The 15506-nt window shown below is 38.1% G+C and overlaps 1 protein-coding gene across 1 annotated transcript; it reads right to left on the reverse strand.

Annotated features, from left to right (window-relative positions):
* Positions 1-2010: 2010 nt before the first annotated feature.
* On the reverse strand, positions 2011-14304 carry LOC119239792 (HSPB1-associated protein 1-like; the record flags this gene model as incomplete). The annotated part of the gene is given in 6 exon segments (XM_037504187.2): positions 2011-2476; positions 2479-2905; positions 3030-3140; positions 6108-6191; positions 11151-11322; positions 14168-14304. Coding segments are annotated over 6 exon segments (1032 nt in total), but the record flags the coding sequence as incomplete, so codon positions are not given.
* Between the last annotated feature and the right edge of the window lie 1202 nt (positions 14305-15506).

The following is a 15506-nucleotide window of genomic DNA, read 5'->3' on the forward strand; positions in this document are numbered from 1 at the left end:
GTACTCATGCCATTCACAGCAACATGGATGGAATAGGCAGGGATTATGCTCAGTGAAATAAGCCAGAAGGAAAAAGAAAAATATTGCATGGTTTCATTTATAGAAGAAATATAGGGGAACCAAATAAGGGTTCTGGAAAGATAAATAAAACTAGCAGGCAAACTATAAATTGGAGATATCCAGCAGGTGAAGGGGAGGAAGAGGGATCAAAACAGGGAAGGAAGAGCACAAGGGACTATGGTGATGGTTCATGGGTGTCTTGGTGGTGGCATTTTATGGGGATTACACCAGAAAGGAGAAATCAAGCTTACACAAAAATGGACAATGATATAAAAATTATATAATTAAAAAAATACATTTTACACCTGGTCTAGTACCCACACAAATGTAACTTAAAAATTTATGAAATATACTTACCTTTAAAAAAATGTATCTTCCTGGGCCTCCTTGGTGGTGCAAGGGATTGAGCACAGTGCTGTGAAGCTGTTCACAGCCTCTGTAGCACAAGTTCGATCCCCAGACGGGAGCTACCCACATGGCGCAGCAGACCTCTCCTGACTTGCCCGCTGTTCCCCTCAGCATTGTACTTCGGTCTATGTGCTTGTTCTGTTCCCCACTCTGTCTCTGGTGGATCCTCTCACCTCCCACACCTCTGGCCTGTACTCCAGTTCTCATATGCATAAATAAATTTTTAAAAATAAATGTTTTAAAAATGTATCTTCCTGTAAAATTTCACAAAATAATATTTGCACTTACAATTGAATTCTCTGAAATCACCTATTCTGAACCATTTTAAAAAGTTAATGACTTTTTCCTATTTTGGTATATAACACTATTTTTTTAGAAGTACAGGTTTTCTCCCACTTCAAATATATGCTACTACACCAACACCTACAATCAAACTCAACTACACTCCATTAGAGTCCCTCACCCTTTGCTTTGTTTCCATCCCACCCTCTAGTAACCTTTTTTTGGTTTTGTTTTGTTTTCTATTACATTTTTTTAAAATGTTATCCTTTGCACTATTCAGATCTTATGACTAATGGGTCACGACCTGCAATTTGAAAATCGATGGTCAAAGGAGCAGCAAACATATGAAAGAAATACCGGTATCTGTAATAGGGATATACTGACTAGGGATAGCAGACATCTTAGCCTTGGCTACAACATCTACTGCCCCTATGTATTTGACGGAGTATTACTAACAAAATCTTTTTATAATCTTCTCAAATATTTAATGAGCATATACCACATCTTAAGCACTGATAAATGTATGAATACAGTTACATTCTGGTTGGGAGGGAGAATCATCAAGTAGATAAGTACATGTATAGTGGTCAGATGGTGATAGGTGTGACAGAAGGGGTTTTTTCCAGAACCTTATTTTTCTGGGCATGTTTACATAATACTTTCTTTCCTCTCCCAAGGGAGACACGGATTTTCTTTGGATTTATTAATAACCTCTGTCTGAAGGCTGAGAAGGATGGGGCCAGTAATCAATTCATCTTGCAAGGTAAACTTGGGAAATTTTTGGTCAAGTATTTATCTCATGAATGGTTATTCAGAGGTAATAGGCTTTTATAATTTCTAAATTCTTACACAGTAGTAATAATAAGCTCCCTCAGATCATCTTACAAATGTAAGGAGAGTGAGATTGATTTCACTAAACCAAGATTTTAGTCAGTTTCAGGAATCAGTATCATCTGTTCCTTTTTATTCCCAGGACTGGTGTCAGAGGTCCCAGTTCCTTCCATAAGGAGGACACTTATTGGGTCTCATCCTTTTCCTGTCAGTACTCTGCTGTAGATGACATGAGTTAACCAGTGAAAATCGTGCAGGTATCAAAAGTATGATCACTTCAGATGGGGGTTAGGATCCACCCAGTGGAGATAATAGGTAAAGGGTGGCTAACTTTTTCTGTAAGGAAATAGTGAATATTTCTGACTTTATAGCTATGCAGTTTCTGTTATTACTCTGCCACTGTAACCCTAATGCCACCACAGACAGCAAGTAAAAAAAAATGGCAGGGCTGTGTTCCAATAAAACTTTATTAACCAAAACAAGCAGAAGGCAGACCTCTGCTTGATGTTGATGGCAAGATTACCTCCTGTTGAGAACACTTGGGGGTTGACATTTAATAGGCTAAAAGGATGGCATGGGAGCCGGAAAGGTAAAGTCTTTGAAGAAAGAAGGCCTACAAACAACCAAGAGCCAATTAGCCAAAGGGCAAAGAACATGAAAGAAAGTAGGAAGTACAGAAACTTAGTTTATTAAGTATGAAAATTAAACTTTTGCTTTTCCATCTTTTTTCTTTTTTAAAACATACTATCTAAAATGTTTTTTAAATACTGTTTAAGAAGTCATTTTCTTTAGAATCACAAACTTCTTCCTTGTATCAAAAGTTGTGCCACTATCCTAGTTACTTTTGGATTCACTAAACAGTCCAGCAAGTCATCTGTGGAAATGAATTTTTGACAAGGGCTGATGCACTATTTGAAGAAGTTTGTTCCATAACTGCATCTTCACTTTTGCTCATCATTCGTTGCCTCTTAGTGTGATGTAATTTTCTAGAATGTTCTCCATCTTGGCCAACAAAGTCTTTACCACCACTTTCAAATATGTCTTCTTCTTCTGAAGGTGGTTCTTCAGAACTTGGTATTACAGGAACAAGATCAGGGCCAAAGGGACCTGCTGCCTCCTGTTCTGTTGTTCCCAGGGTTAAGTGGCTACCTGTTTCTTCCACTTCCACGTGGTTGTGCACATTTAATTCTTGCTCTCTCACATACTCTCTACTTGTTCTTGGTGCTTGGATTTCTGACACCTTAGATACTGTGCAATGATCCAAAAAGGCAGAAACAGCTCCATTTAAGTAACGACAATTGACTTCATGAGATGTTTCTTCACCCTAAGAGGGGAGAAATCCTTTAGAATGGTTATACGCACTTATACAAATTAGAAAAATAATGTTGTAGTCAGGGTTGCTTAACCATAGAAAATGAACCGCAGAATGACAACCAGAAGCAGCCTACCTCTGTTGGGTTTAACCAAGCTCTGGTATTGTGGGCATCCTCTGCCGTTTTCAGGGCACACACAAGCATACGGGTGATTGCCTCTTCCACACGGGCCAGGTGGTCCTCTTCCTATGATTGAAAAAAAAAGAACGACATTTTTTTCATTGGTCTATCTCATGGATTAAAACAGAAAGTAGAATCTCTCTTATGTATTCTATTCTCTCATTAATATAAGCTTTTTACAAAAGAAATGTTATTGGCAGACCACATATTTTACGTATTTACTATCAATCTGGTATTTAGAAAACTGTAGGATATTTCATCACCCAAATTCAAGTACATTGCCTATCTATAAGACATAGGCCTTATGAGGTTTTTCTAATCTTTTCCATTCCTTGGCATGTTTAAAGTTTAAAAAGAGGGCCTCTTTGGTGGCGCAAGGGGTTAAGCACCACACTATGAAGCAATCCACAGCCTCTGCAGCATGAGTTTGATCTCTGGCCGGCTAGGGAGAAACCCATAAGGCGAGGCAGACCTCTCCTATCTCGCCAACTGCTCCCCTCAGCAGTGTATTTCAGTCAATTTGCCTGTTCTGTTCCCCACTCTGTCTCTGGTGGATCCTCTCACCTCCCCCGCATCTCTGGCCTGTACCCCAGCTCTTGTATGCATAAATAAATAAATCTTTAAAATAATAAAGTTCAAAAAGAATAGTATCACATACAGAGGAATAATCCATATAGTGTCTGATATAACTATTTGAGGAATGGGAAAAAATATAATTAAGCATGCTTGATCACAAGAGTAAGATGGCTAAACATCTAAACATTTTTTTTTTTTAAGATACAGTGAGTATAAACTATGGCATTAAGGAAAAATTACATTAAAATCAACAACTTTGCACATCAAAAGGCATCATAAAGGAAAAAAACAGACCAGATGTCTTCAACATATGTAATGACAATACATTAATATCCAGAATATCTGCACAAAGACAAACGACCCGATTTTTAAATGGGCAAAAGACATGAAACATTAAAAAAAATTATAATCATACACACAAATAAATGTAAGAAAGATGCTTAACCTCATTATTAATCAATTAAGTACAAATCAAGAAGCTCTGGTTATCTTAACACATCTTAAACACTGATGGTGGAAGGATAAACTCAGAGCCATTTGGAAAACATGCTGGCATTATTTATAAACTTAAGTACTGTATACCCTACAGAGCAGCATTCTACTCCTACATATATATCGTCTCTAGAGAAACATTTGCACATATGTACAAGAATATTCTATTTTTAAAAGCAAAAAACTGAGAACAACCCAATTATCCATCAACAGAACAATGAACTAATAAGCTGTGGTATATTAACATATGAGAATATTACACCACAGCAAAAATGAATGAATAGCTACTTATGACAACATAGACAAATGTTAGAATCATAAAATTAAATTGAAAAAAGCATATCTCTATGATGAGACACCACTTCACATTAGGAAGGCAATAATCAAGATGACAGATTGTGTTGGTGGGGATGTGGAGAGATGGGAATCTTTATATATTGCTGTGAGAATATAAATGGTACTGCTGCTTTTTCAAACAGACTGGCAGTGTCTCTAAGGATTAAACATGTGATGGTTAATTTTATGAATCAACCTGGTTAGGCTATAATGTCCACTTGTTTACTAGTCTCATGTTGCTGTGAAGATATTTTGCAGATGTATTATCAATCAAGTGAATTTAAGTAAAGGAGGTTATCTTCAATAATGTGGTTGGACCTCATCCAATCAGTTGGAAGCCTTCAGAGAAAAAAAATCTATGAAATTCTGCCTTGAGATTGTAACAGAAACCCTGGGTGAGTTTCCTGTCTGCCAACCTGTTTTATAATTTTAGACTCCAGATAGCAACTTCAACTTGTCTCCTTTCCAGCTTACTGGGCTGCCTGATCCAGTAATTCCACAAAATGTCTATGTTAACATTAACAGCATTATTCACAACAGTCAATGGTAGACACAAGCCAAATGTCCATCAACTTAGAGTGGAAAGACAATGTGGTATATCTATACAATGGAATATTTTTCAATCATAAAAAAAAATAAAGTGCTGATACATGTTACTACATGGATGATCTTGAAAACATTATGTGAGTCAAAGACGTCATCCACAAGACCACATATTAAATAATTCCAAAACTGGTAAATCTATAGAGACAGAAAACAGATTAGCAATTGCCTATGGCAGGAAAGTAAAAAGGGGGAGTAACTATTAATAGATATGGGGTTCCTTTTTTATGGCAATGAAAATATCCCAAAATTGATTGGTTGCACAATTCTTTGAGTATACAAAAACTATTATTTGAAATTGGTGATTTTGTATGGTATGGATTCAATCTCATTAAAGATATTATTTTTTAAAGCCTCAGAAAACTACATTAAATATGATTTTATTTTATTAAGCTTAAAATATGTAAAATAGTAAGTTTTTTTAGGGATATGTAAATATGTGATGACTTGTTTAAGCAAGAGAAAGAAGCTTCTGAAGGAGACAGATGGGGGTAGAACGGGAAGGAACACAACACAGATCCAAGTTAAAACTTTCCAGGTTTTAGATTAGGTGGTACGTTCATTGGTATTCATTATATTATTAATCGTATACATCTTACAAATATGTTATATTCTTTTATGAGTATAAATACAATAAAAGACAAAGGAAAAATTATGAGAAGAAAGCTTTTAAAAATCAATATATATTAGACATAAAATATATAAGTAAATGTACATTTATTTATATATATATTTACAAAAAAGACTGACTGGAATTAACTAGAAATGAATACAAATAGATTGCTCTAGGGGATAGGAGGAACTAAGTAGAGGAACAAAGATAAAAGAAGGACTTCTCTGAGTTTACCTTTTAGTACAGCTTTGAAAATTTAAATGTTTTACATATTCAAAATTAACATAAAGAAAAAAGAGCATTTCAAAATAAGGCAATATGGAATGTTGGTTAGAATTAATCACCAAGTTTCACAGAGAGTTTTCTGCATCTTAAGAGCAAAGATTACATTTATTTCTTTAAAAAAATGGTACCAGTTCAATCCATGAGTTTACACTGACAGTGACAGGATCAATGGATTCCACGTAATGCCACCAGTGTCTGGGAACAAAGAGGACCTGAAAACCAGATAAAAAATGATTAGGAAAAGGACATTTCATTTTTCTGTCAGAATCACACCTCATTAAAGCTTCTTGGAGAAAAGGAATATAAATGAATTTTTGGTAATATTAATGTATGAAAGAGAAACAAGAAAAACCCACATTAATTAATCATTTTTTTGATGTAATATTGGTATACAACCTGTGTCTGTTTGGGAGGTATAGGTCCCCATCTATTCAAATTTGTCACTCACTGCCAAAGCACCAATAACCCTCCTTTTGTCTATTGGAACCCCTCCACCTTTTGCTGCCAAACCTGCTCCCTCTATAGTAACCTCAGCTCTGCAGTCAGATTCCAAGAGTCTGGTTTGGTTTGGATTTATCTGTTCCTTTACATTCCACATGAATGTAGTCATTCAGTATTTGTCTTTCTCCTTCTGATTTATTTCACTTACATAATCCCCTCCAGTTCCACCCATATTGTCATAAAAGGCAAGATTTCATCATACGTATTATGTATGATATATATTCATTAAATATACGATACATATATACACATACCACATCTTAATTCACTCATCTGTCGTTGGGCACATAAACTGTCCCTGTAACTCAGCTATCATAAATAGTGCTGCAGTGAACATAGGAATGCATATATATCTTTAGTGTTTTTATATTTTTCAGACAGATACCTAGGACTGACACTGCTCGATCATACAATAAATCTTTAATATTCTGAGGAACCTCCATATGGCTGGACCAGTCTACATTCTCATGAACAGTGTGCCAGCGTTCCTTTTTCTCTTGCCAGAACTTGTTGTTGCTGGTCTTGTTGACATGGGCCATCTTACAGGTGTGAGGTGATGTTTCACTATGGTTTTGATTTGCATTTCCCTGGTAAGTGATAGAGCAGTTTTTCATGTGCTAGTCATCTGTATGTCACTGGAGAGGTGTCTGTTTAGCCCTTCTGCACAATTTTTGATTGGATTGTATTCTTTTTGCTGCGTTGTATGAGTTTTTTGTAGATCCTGGATATATTAGCTTCTTTTCAGATATATGGTGTGCAAATATATTTTCTTATTTAGTAAGGTGTCTTTTTATCTTAGTAATAGTTTCTTTTGCTGTACAGACACTTTTTAGTTTGATGTTGTCTCACTGTGTTTGCTTTTATTTCCTTGCTGTTATATATATATAGTTGAATACCCAAAGAAATCATGAAGCCAATGTTATAAAGTGTTTTGCCTGTTTTTTTTTTAAATGTATTTCATGGCTCCAGGTCTTACAATCAAGCCTTTAATCCACTTTGACTTAATTTCTGTGTATGGTATAAGACAGAAGTCTAGTTTCATTCTTTTTCATGTGGCTATCCAATTTTCCCAATACCATTTGTTGCACAGACTTTCCTTTCTCCATCCTTTGTTTCTGGTTCCTTTGTTGTAAATGAAATGTCCATGTGCGTGTGGGTTTCTTTTTGGGCTTGCAATTCTATGCCATTGGTCTGTGTGTCTCTCTTTATTCCAATATCATAGTGGTTTGACTAAAATAGCTTTTAGCTATAGCATAGTTTGAAACCTGGGAGTGTGATGCTTCCGTTCTTTTTTGGGTGATGGCTGCTTTAGCTATTTGGGGTTTTTTTGTTTCCTACAAATTTCAGTAATGTTTTTCTATTTCCTTGAAGAATGTCATGGAAATTTTGATAGGGATTGCACTGAATCTGTATAATATTTTGGATAAGGCATGGCTAATTCGAATGGAATTATCTTTCCATTTCTCTGTATCTTTTATTTCTTTTAACAATGTCTTGTAGTTATACAGGTCTCTCACCAACTCAGTTACCAAGTTTATTCCTAGGTTCTTAATTCTTTTAGATGTGATTGCAAATGGGATTGTCTTATTGATTTCTTTCTCTTTTAGTCACTATTTGCACATAGACATGCAACACATTTTTGTATTTTGACTTTGTAGATTGCTACTTGACTGCATTAAATTATTGTTTCCAACATATTTCAGTGAAGTCTTTAGGTTTACTATGTATATTATCATGCTATCTGCAAATAGTTATAGTTTTATTTCTTCTCTTCTAAGTTGGATTCCTTTTACTTCTTTCTCTTATCTACTTGCCTTAGGCAGGACTTCCAAAAGTATACTGAATAGTAGTGATGAGAATAAAGTCATTTTTTTTACTGGCAAGTCCTCATGTTCTACAAAACCTTTTCCAACATTTGTAGATATTACCAGCTTTTCCAGCCTCATTTCTCCTTAACCCTGAATCTTCTCTGTCTGCAACAAAATCTTAGGAAAAGATGGTAAAATTCTAGTTTTCTCTCTGTTTTAGCACAAAAAAGTTTATGCACTTTGAGAAAGGGCATAGGACAGAGTTTCTGTCTTCTCACAGACTAAAATCTAGCCAATCCAAAAATAATGGGTAAAAGGTGACATTATATAAATGGTAAATCCAAGAGGTAGCTATTGAGTCCAGAGAACTTTAAAGGTGGGAGAATGGGCATGAGCCATGGGGGTGAAGGGAAAAATGGATGGAGGAAATGTGATTTGAACATGAATAGAAAAGCATTTAGAGGGCCTCCCTGGTGGTGCAAGGGGTTAAGCACCACACTACGAAGCAATCTGCAGCCTCTGCAGCACGAGTTCGATCCCCGGCCAGCCAGAGAGAAACCTACATGGTGCAGCAGACCTATCCTGTCTCGCCCGCTCCTCCCCTCTGCAGTGTATTTCAGTCAGTCTGCCTGTTCTGTTCCCCACTCTGTCTCTGGTGAATCCTCTCACCCCCACACATCTCTGGCCTGTACCCCAGTTCTTGTATGCATAGATGGATAGATCTTTAAAAAAAAAAAAAAAGCATTTAGAGAAAAGAATGAGCACATGGTATGAGGGAGAAATGGCACAGGCAATGTAGGTCAGTTTTACCACTAAAGAAGGAATAATGGAAAATAAGGTGGGAAAATGAGGATATGGCCAGTGCTGGCCCTAAATTCAAATGAAAGAATCTGGATTTTATCCCGTAGGAATTGCATTACAAGTTACTGTGAAAGTTTGAGTAGACAGTGGTTAAAATAGTAACATTGTGGGAGAATCTGGGAAGGATAGGAAATTATTGCAATGGTCCACCTAATAAGTGAAAACAAAATAGGCAGGTAGAATAACAGAAGCAATAGGCAGAGACACTTAGGGCTGCGTTTGTCCAGATTCAGTGTGCTCAGTGTGAAATTTCCTAAAGAAGGTTGGGAACAGATGGCACTTGCTATGTGCAGGGTTAAACTGGAAGATGGAAAGAGCATTCTTTTTAGGAGAACTGAGTGCTGAATTTAGTCCTTAGGAGGTCATGAATGTCTTTCCACAGAACATACTTTCAGTAAACTAGTAAAACAGAGCCCATCAGTTTATGGTAGATTAGGGATGAGCAGACTGCTAGCAAAACTGACACAATAGATAGAACCACTCATTCAAAAGTGGCTATTTAGGGGTCCTCCCTGGTGGCGCAACGGGGTAAGACACATCCCATGAAGCTGTCGGCAGCCTCTGCAGCTCCAGTTCAATCCCCAGCCAGGGAGGAGACCCACATGGCACAGTAGACCTCTCCTGACTCGCCTGCTCCTCCCCTCAGCAGTGTATGTCGGTCAATCTGCCTGTTCTGTTCCCCACTCTGTCTCTGGTGAATCCTCTCACCCTCCACACCTCTGGCCTATACTCCAGTTCTTATATGCATAAATAAAAAAATCTTTTTAAAAAAGTGGCTATTTAAATAGGATTTCACAGCCACTAGAAGGTTATAGAATTATAATGATAATAATAATAAAAGAAAATAACTAGTGTTGGTGAGGATGTGAAAAAAGTTGCTCGTGGGAATGTAAAATGGTACAGTTGCTGTGGAAAAGTTTGTGAATTCCTCAAAAGATTAAACCTAATTACCATATGACCAGCAATTCCACTCTTAGTACCCCAGAAAACTGAAAATGTTCGTAACAAAAACTTTAACATGAATGCGTACAGCAAGCAGCATGGTTTGTAATAGACAAAATGTGGAAATAACCCAAATGCCCATCATCTGATCAACTGACAAATATAAACTCATAGAATGGAATGTATTCAGTCATAAAGGGAATGTAGCACTGATAACATTCTACTGCATGGATGAGCCTTGAACACATGCCATGTGAAAGAAGTCAGCCACGATGGGTGACACATACAATTGTACTTGTGTGAAACATCCAGAGGGGCTAATCTATAAAGAAAACTGCATTATTGTCAGAAGCTGGGGCAGTGAGGGGAATGGAAAATGACTGCAGGAAATTGAGGCCACTTGGTGAAATCAAAGTGTCGGATCTGGAGTACTGGAGTGTGAAGGCCAGTGACAAGGAAGCAACAGAAGGAAAATAGGCAGGGAAGAGGGATAATGGAGGGAATATGAACATCTTTCACATTGTTAATCAAACATTGGGCAGCAAATGCCCATTTTGCAAAGGTGATTCTCTTCACTAGGTAGCAGCACTAAGCACAATATCTTTGGGAATATTTCTGAGGCAGTCTGTTACAAAAGCTACATTTCATCTTGCTTCAAGGCAAATCATTATTCATTCACTTGGCTTCACCTGACCCCCTATCTGGATGAATTCCAATCTTGTATTCATTTATCTAGGTTCTAGCTGAACAGACAGTAATTGTAAAAAAGTGCTCCAGAAGTACTCAGGTATCCATGCTTTGGCACTTTCTCTTAACCTGAATAAAAATGACATTGTGAGCAGTTCTGTTCCTCCACGCTCCATTTGCCAGTTTACCAGTAGGTGGAGCTCTGTTCCTTCCTTCCATTTCCTTTGCAAGACCTGTGAGCAGAGGATTATGTGTCTAAAGCCAGTAGCTGGAGAAACTTCCTCCCAATAGAAAAGCAAGAGGGAGGGGATACCATTCTCATTTGTGTTGGGCTGGGGAAGAACAAGTTATAAGGACTTGAGAGAAGGTTACCTGTCCTGGGTACAGTGTGACAGTATGTCTTCGGGCTTTCCGGAATTGAGGAAAACGTTTTAAATCAGGATTGGCAACATTAACTTTACTGAACACACTGGATTCTTCATAAGGGATTCTAGTTGGGTACAGGAGAGGAGTATCCTGGGGAGGGAAGAGATGCCATCTTTTCCTAATTAAAAAAAGATACAAGTTAATAATTTCAACTTGAGACAAAACAGGTAAGACAGCAGCAGCTAAGTATTCATTTTATTCAATTTCATTCAGTCCTTAAAAGGAGTATGGAGCAATCCCAGTGGCCACCTGTCCCATCTCTCACTCAGTGCTGGAATCTCCTCTGCAGACACCTGGTGGAGGCAGGACAGCAACTAGCAGATTTCATGATGGCCAAGGCAGCCCCTTATCACTGGAACACAATCTAATATGTAACATCTTTCTTATCTCAGAACAATGTCCAAATGGTTCCTATCCCTCATTCCAAAGCTATCCAAAGTAACCTCCACACTCTCATGTTTCCATGAGTTGAAAGAATAGAGAACAAGCACCATTTGCCTGGTCTAAGACCCTCAGGCTCCACCCTGCCTTTCCAGCTTAATCCCTCTGCCTCCAATGCACGAATTCAACTGGACAATTCACAGGGTCCTCTGCCTACCCCAGGCTTTCCCAGGACTGTGTTCATGCTGCTCCCTCTGCCTCTCCCATCTGTGTCTTTTGAACACTTTCCTTTCCTTCAGAGGACAGCTGGGCTGTTCCCTGAAATTTTCCCTGATCTTTCCCACAGGAATGTTACTTCTACTTTTCAGTCCCACGACCCTGTGAAGTTCTGCTCAAGTGTATGTCTATTCTGCCTTATATCACAGTTCTCTGTGAGCTTGTGTACACCCCAACTGCACCCCAACTCTCTTAGAGCAGGAAGGTGTTTTACTCACTTACCTTTTTTGCTAGTGCAGCACACATATCTGTACAGCAGGATACTCAATAGATATTTACAAGTTATTTTTTTTTTACTACAGAGTTAGTAACGAAGTCAGAAAAATGTTTTATTACAGAGTAACAATAAAGCTACATTAATTTTATTTCCTAGAAACAATGTAGGTATCCTGGTAATGTGTATTTAACTAGAATTTCTTTAGCTTGCTTTCCAATTCAGAACACATGGAAAGTGACTACTTAAAATGATACCCTCCCTTACCAAGTTTAAGGTTCAGATAATAAACTCTACCAGGGCAGGACCAATGCATATTTGACTCACTAGTTCATCCACAGTGTATCAAAATGCACTGTAGACAGTCTAGGCTTTTTAGTAAAGACTTAGAGTCAACTCAAAAAAATTAAGGAGTCAACTGCCTTATTCCATCTTGTAGTTTTCAAGGCTCTTTACATATGAATTCGATTCACATGTGATTATTCCCTATTTCTCTTGGCTCCAGTGATTTTTGTGTGTTTCTAAAGAGTCAGGCAGCCTGCAAACAGCCATTTCTGCTTTTCCTTCTGAGCTGCCCTTGTGAGTATCCTAAATGGCCAGGTTAGGTGTTTGGGCATCATTACTTAGGGGAAAATAAGGCTACACATACAACATTTTAATTATATCCTCCAAGTGGCAGAAACATTTACACATAACTCCTGGGATCAGAATCTATCAAAACTACCTGACTTTGCACTTAAAAATAAGCGACCACAGATGGGAGAAAAAAAGTGCAGCGTGTGTACAGCTAGACACAAACTAAAGTCTAGTGAAAGAGGCCACAAATACCATCTAGTCTAGTAATCCTCACACCAGTCTCCCTGCATCTTCCTCAGGGGCCTGAGGATAGTAGCAAAGCCTCCTCCTTTCAACAAATTACTCTGCTCCTATTTACTTAGGTTTGTGGAAAGGGTGTTTCTATTTTTATTTTTTTTAATTTTTTTTAAATTTAAATAATAAATTTTATTTTTATATTCCCCCATACAATTGCAAACGCCCCACTCTGACCCCAATCCCTCCCCTCCCGCCCCCCACCCCCAAAAAGTGTCTCTGGTTCATAGTTTTTTGTTGATTTTGATTTTCACTTTCTTATATTCATTTTCCTGGTCCCTTATTTAAGTTTTCTAGATTCCTGCTATGAGTGAGACCATCCGGTATTTTTCTTTTTCTTTTTGGCTTATTTCGCTGAGCATGATCCCTTCCAGCGCCATCCATGTTGCAGCAAATTGCATGTGTTTATCTTTTTTGAATGCTGAGTAATATTCCATGGTATATATGTACCACATCTTCTTGATCCAGTCATCTATTTTTGGGCATTTGGGCTGTTTCCAAAGCTTAGCTATTGTAAATAGTGCTGCTATAAACATAGGGGTGCAGGTGTTCTTTGGAATTGATGTTTCTGTGTCCTTTGGGTAAATACCTAGGAGTGGAAATGCTGGATCGTATGGAAGCTCTATGTTTAGTAGGTCCAGAAATCTCCACACAGCTCTCCATAGTGGTTGGACCAGTTTGCACTCCCACCAACAGTGCAGAAGAGTTCCTTTTTCTCCACACCCTCGCCAACATTTGTTGTTGCTAGTTTTTTTAATATGTGCCATTCTCACTGGTGTGAGATGGTATCTCATGGTGTTTCTATTTTTAGACAAATACTTGAATGACACAGAATCTTATGTCAAAGAGGTAAGCAGAGAGCTGTCTATCTCAACTGGGAGTAGAATGCTATAGTTTGAGGATCAGTTTTCTGAAGGCAGTAGTGATAATGCTCAGAGACCAACACGGAAACGACCATTTAAACTATTCCCTTCTTAATGCTGTACACCAGATGCCTATGTAACGTTAGGAACCAATGTTACTTCAATACAAAAAATTTAAATAATAAACAAACTGTTCCCCTCACTGAACCAGAGGTTAAGAGATCTCTCTGGTCACGAGGCAGGATGCAGCAGAGGCTAAACCTTGGAGTCCTGCCATCTATCTGATACTCATTTCTCTAGCAGCACATACATTCACACACACACTCTCTCCACCCACCTCAGATACACAAATGTATTACCTTCCTTGTACCTGGAACACTAAATTGCAACCATACGAGTCCAGATGACAAGGTGTATGGGCCCCGAAAGAGCCAATCCACAATGTGCTCTCTTGTCCATTTCTTCCAGGAAACCCGAAATCAGACCATATCACATCCTGTTTCGAAAATAAAATTACAATCCATCAAGAACCAGCCAACCTCACTATAGGGCAGTGCTGCACATTTACACTTGAATTGGTTCCGGGCACTTGCATAACACTCTTAACAGAAAATGCCATAGATGGAGGAGGTTAGATGCTGCTGCAGTTCAAGAAATCCTTTTAGCCAATAACATATCTGAATTAACTCACTAATAGTAGTTATTCAACTAATAGTAGTTATTCAACAAATATTTATCCACTGTCTACAACAACATGGCAGATTCAGAAACTTATGATGAATCAATGAACAAAACAGATAAGAATGCCTATCCAAAATGAAACATATTTTAAAGGTTGGAGATAACAAATAATAGACTTAATTATGCAGATATCTAGGGGAAGGTGGGAACAATGACTACAGTGGAAGTAGAAGTTTTTCAAATAGGACTGTAGCTCAACTCAGGAAGATAGAAGGCCAATACCTTTAAGCAGTACAGATATTTGGGCACATGAGTAACATGAACTTTTTATACTTTCATGACCACATAAAAGAATTCTTTTAGGTTAGTGGAATTATTTAAAACTATAGATGATGAAGCCTTCCTCATTCCTACCAAGTCAGTAACAAGGTGTGGGTGTCAAAGTTTACCTTTTGAAATATTTGTAGACAACTTTTGCTATACTCTCAAAAGTCATGAATTCGTAAGAAAAATGAACTTTAAAACAGACAGCACAGGGCTCTGAACTTGGCTCTCCTTACAGCTGGTTCCACAGATCATGCTCGAGTCAACCACTGAACATAAATACCATCTGCTTCTGTGGTCAAATCCAGCTCTCAGACATACCCTCAGGTGTCTAGGGGTTGCTGCAGCATCTCTTCCTTTCAACAAACTGCTCTGCTATATTTTATTTAGTTTGAAGAGGGGTTCCTGGTTTTTTTTTATTTTTTTTAAAGATTTATTTATTTATGCATACAAGAACTGGGGTACAGGCCAGAGGTGTGGGGGGTGAGAGGATTTACCAGAGACAGAGTAAGGAACAGAACAGGCAGATTGACTGAAATACACTGCTTAGGGGAGCAGCGGGCGAGTAAGTTGAGGTCTGCCACACCATGTGGGTAGCTCCCTGGCCAGGATCCAACTCATGCTGCAGTGGCTGCTGATAGCTTCATAGGTTGCCTCTTACTTAGCCTCTTGCACCACCAGTGAGGCCCAAGG

The sequence above is a fragment of the Talpa occidentalis genome, unplaced genomic scaffold (genome assembly GCF_014898055.3).
Source record: "Talpa occidentalis isolate TD23 unplaced genomic scaffold, MPIMG_talOcc4v2.1 talOcc4.1191, whole genome shotgun sequence".
Classification (NCBI taxonomy): Eukaryota; Metazoa; Chordata; class Mammalia; order Eulipotyphla; family Talpidae; genus Talpa; species Talpa occidentalis.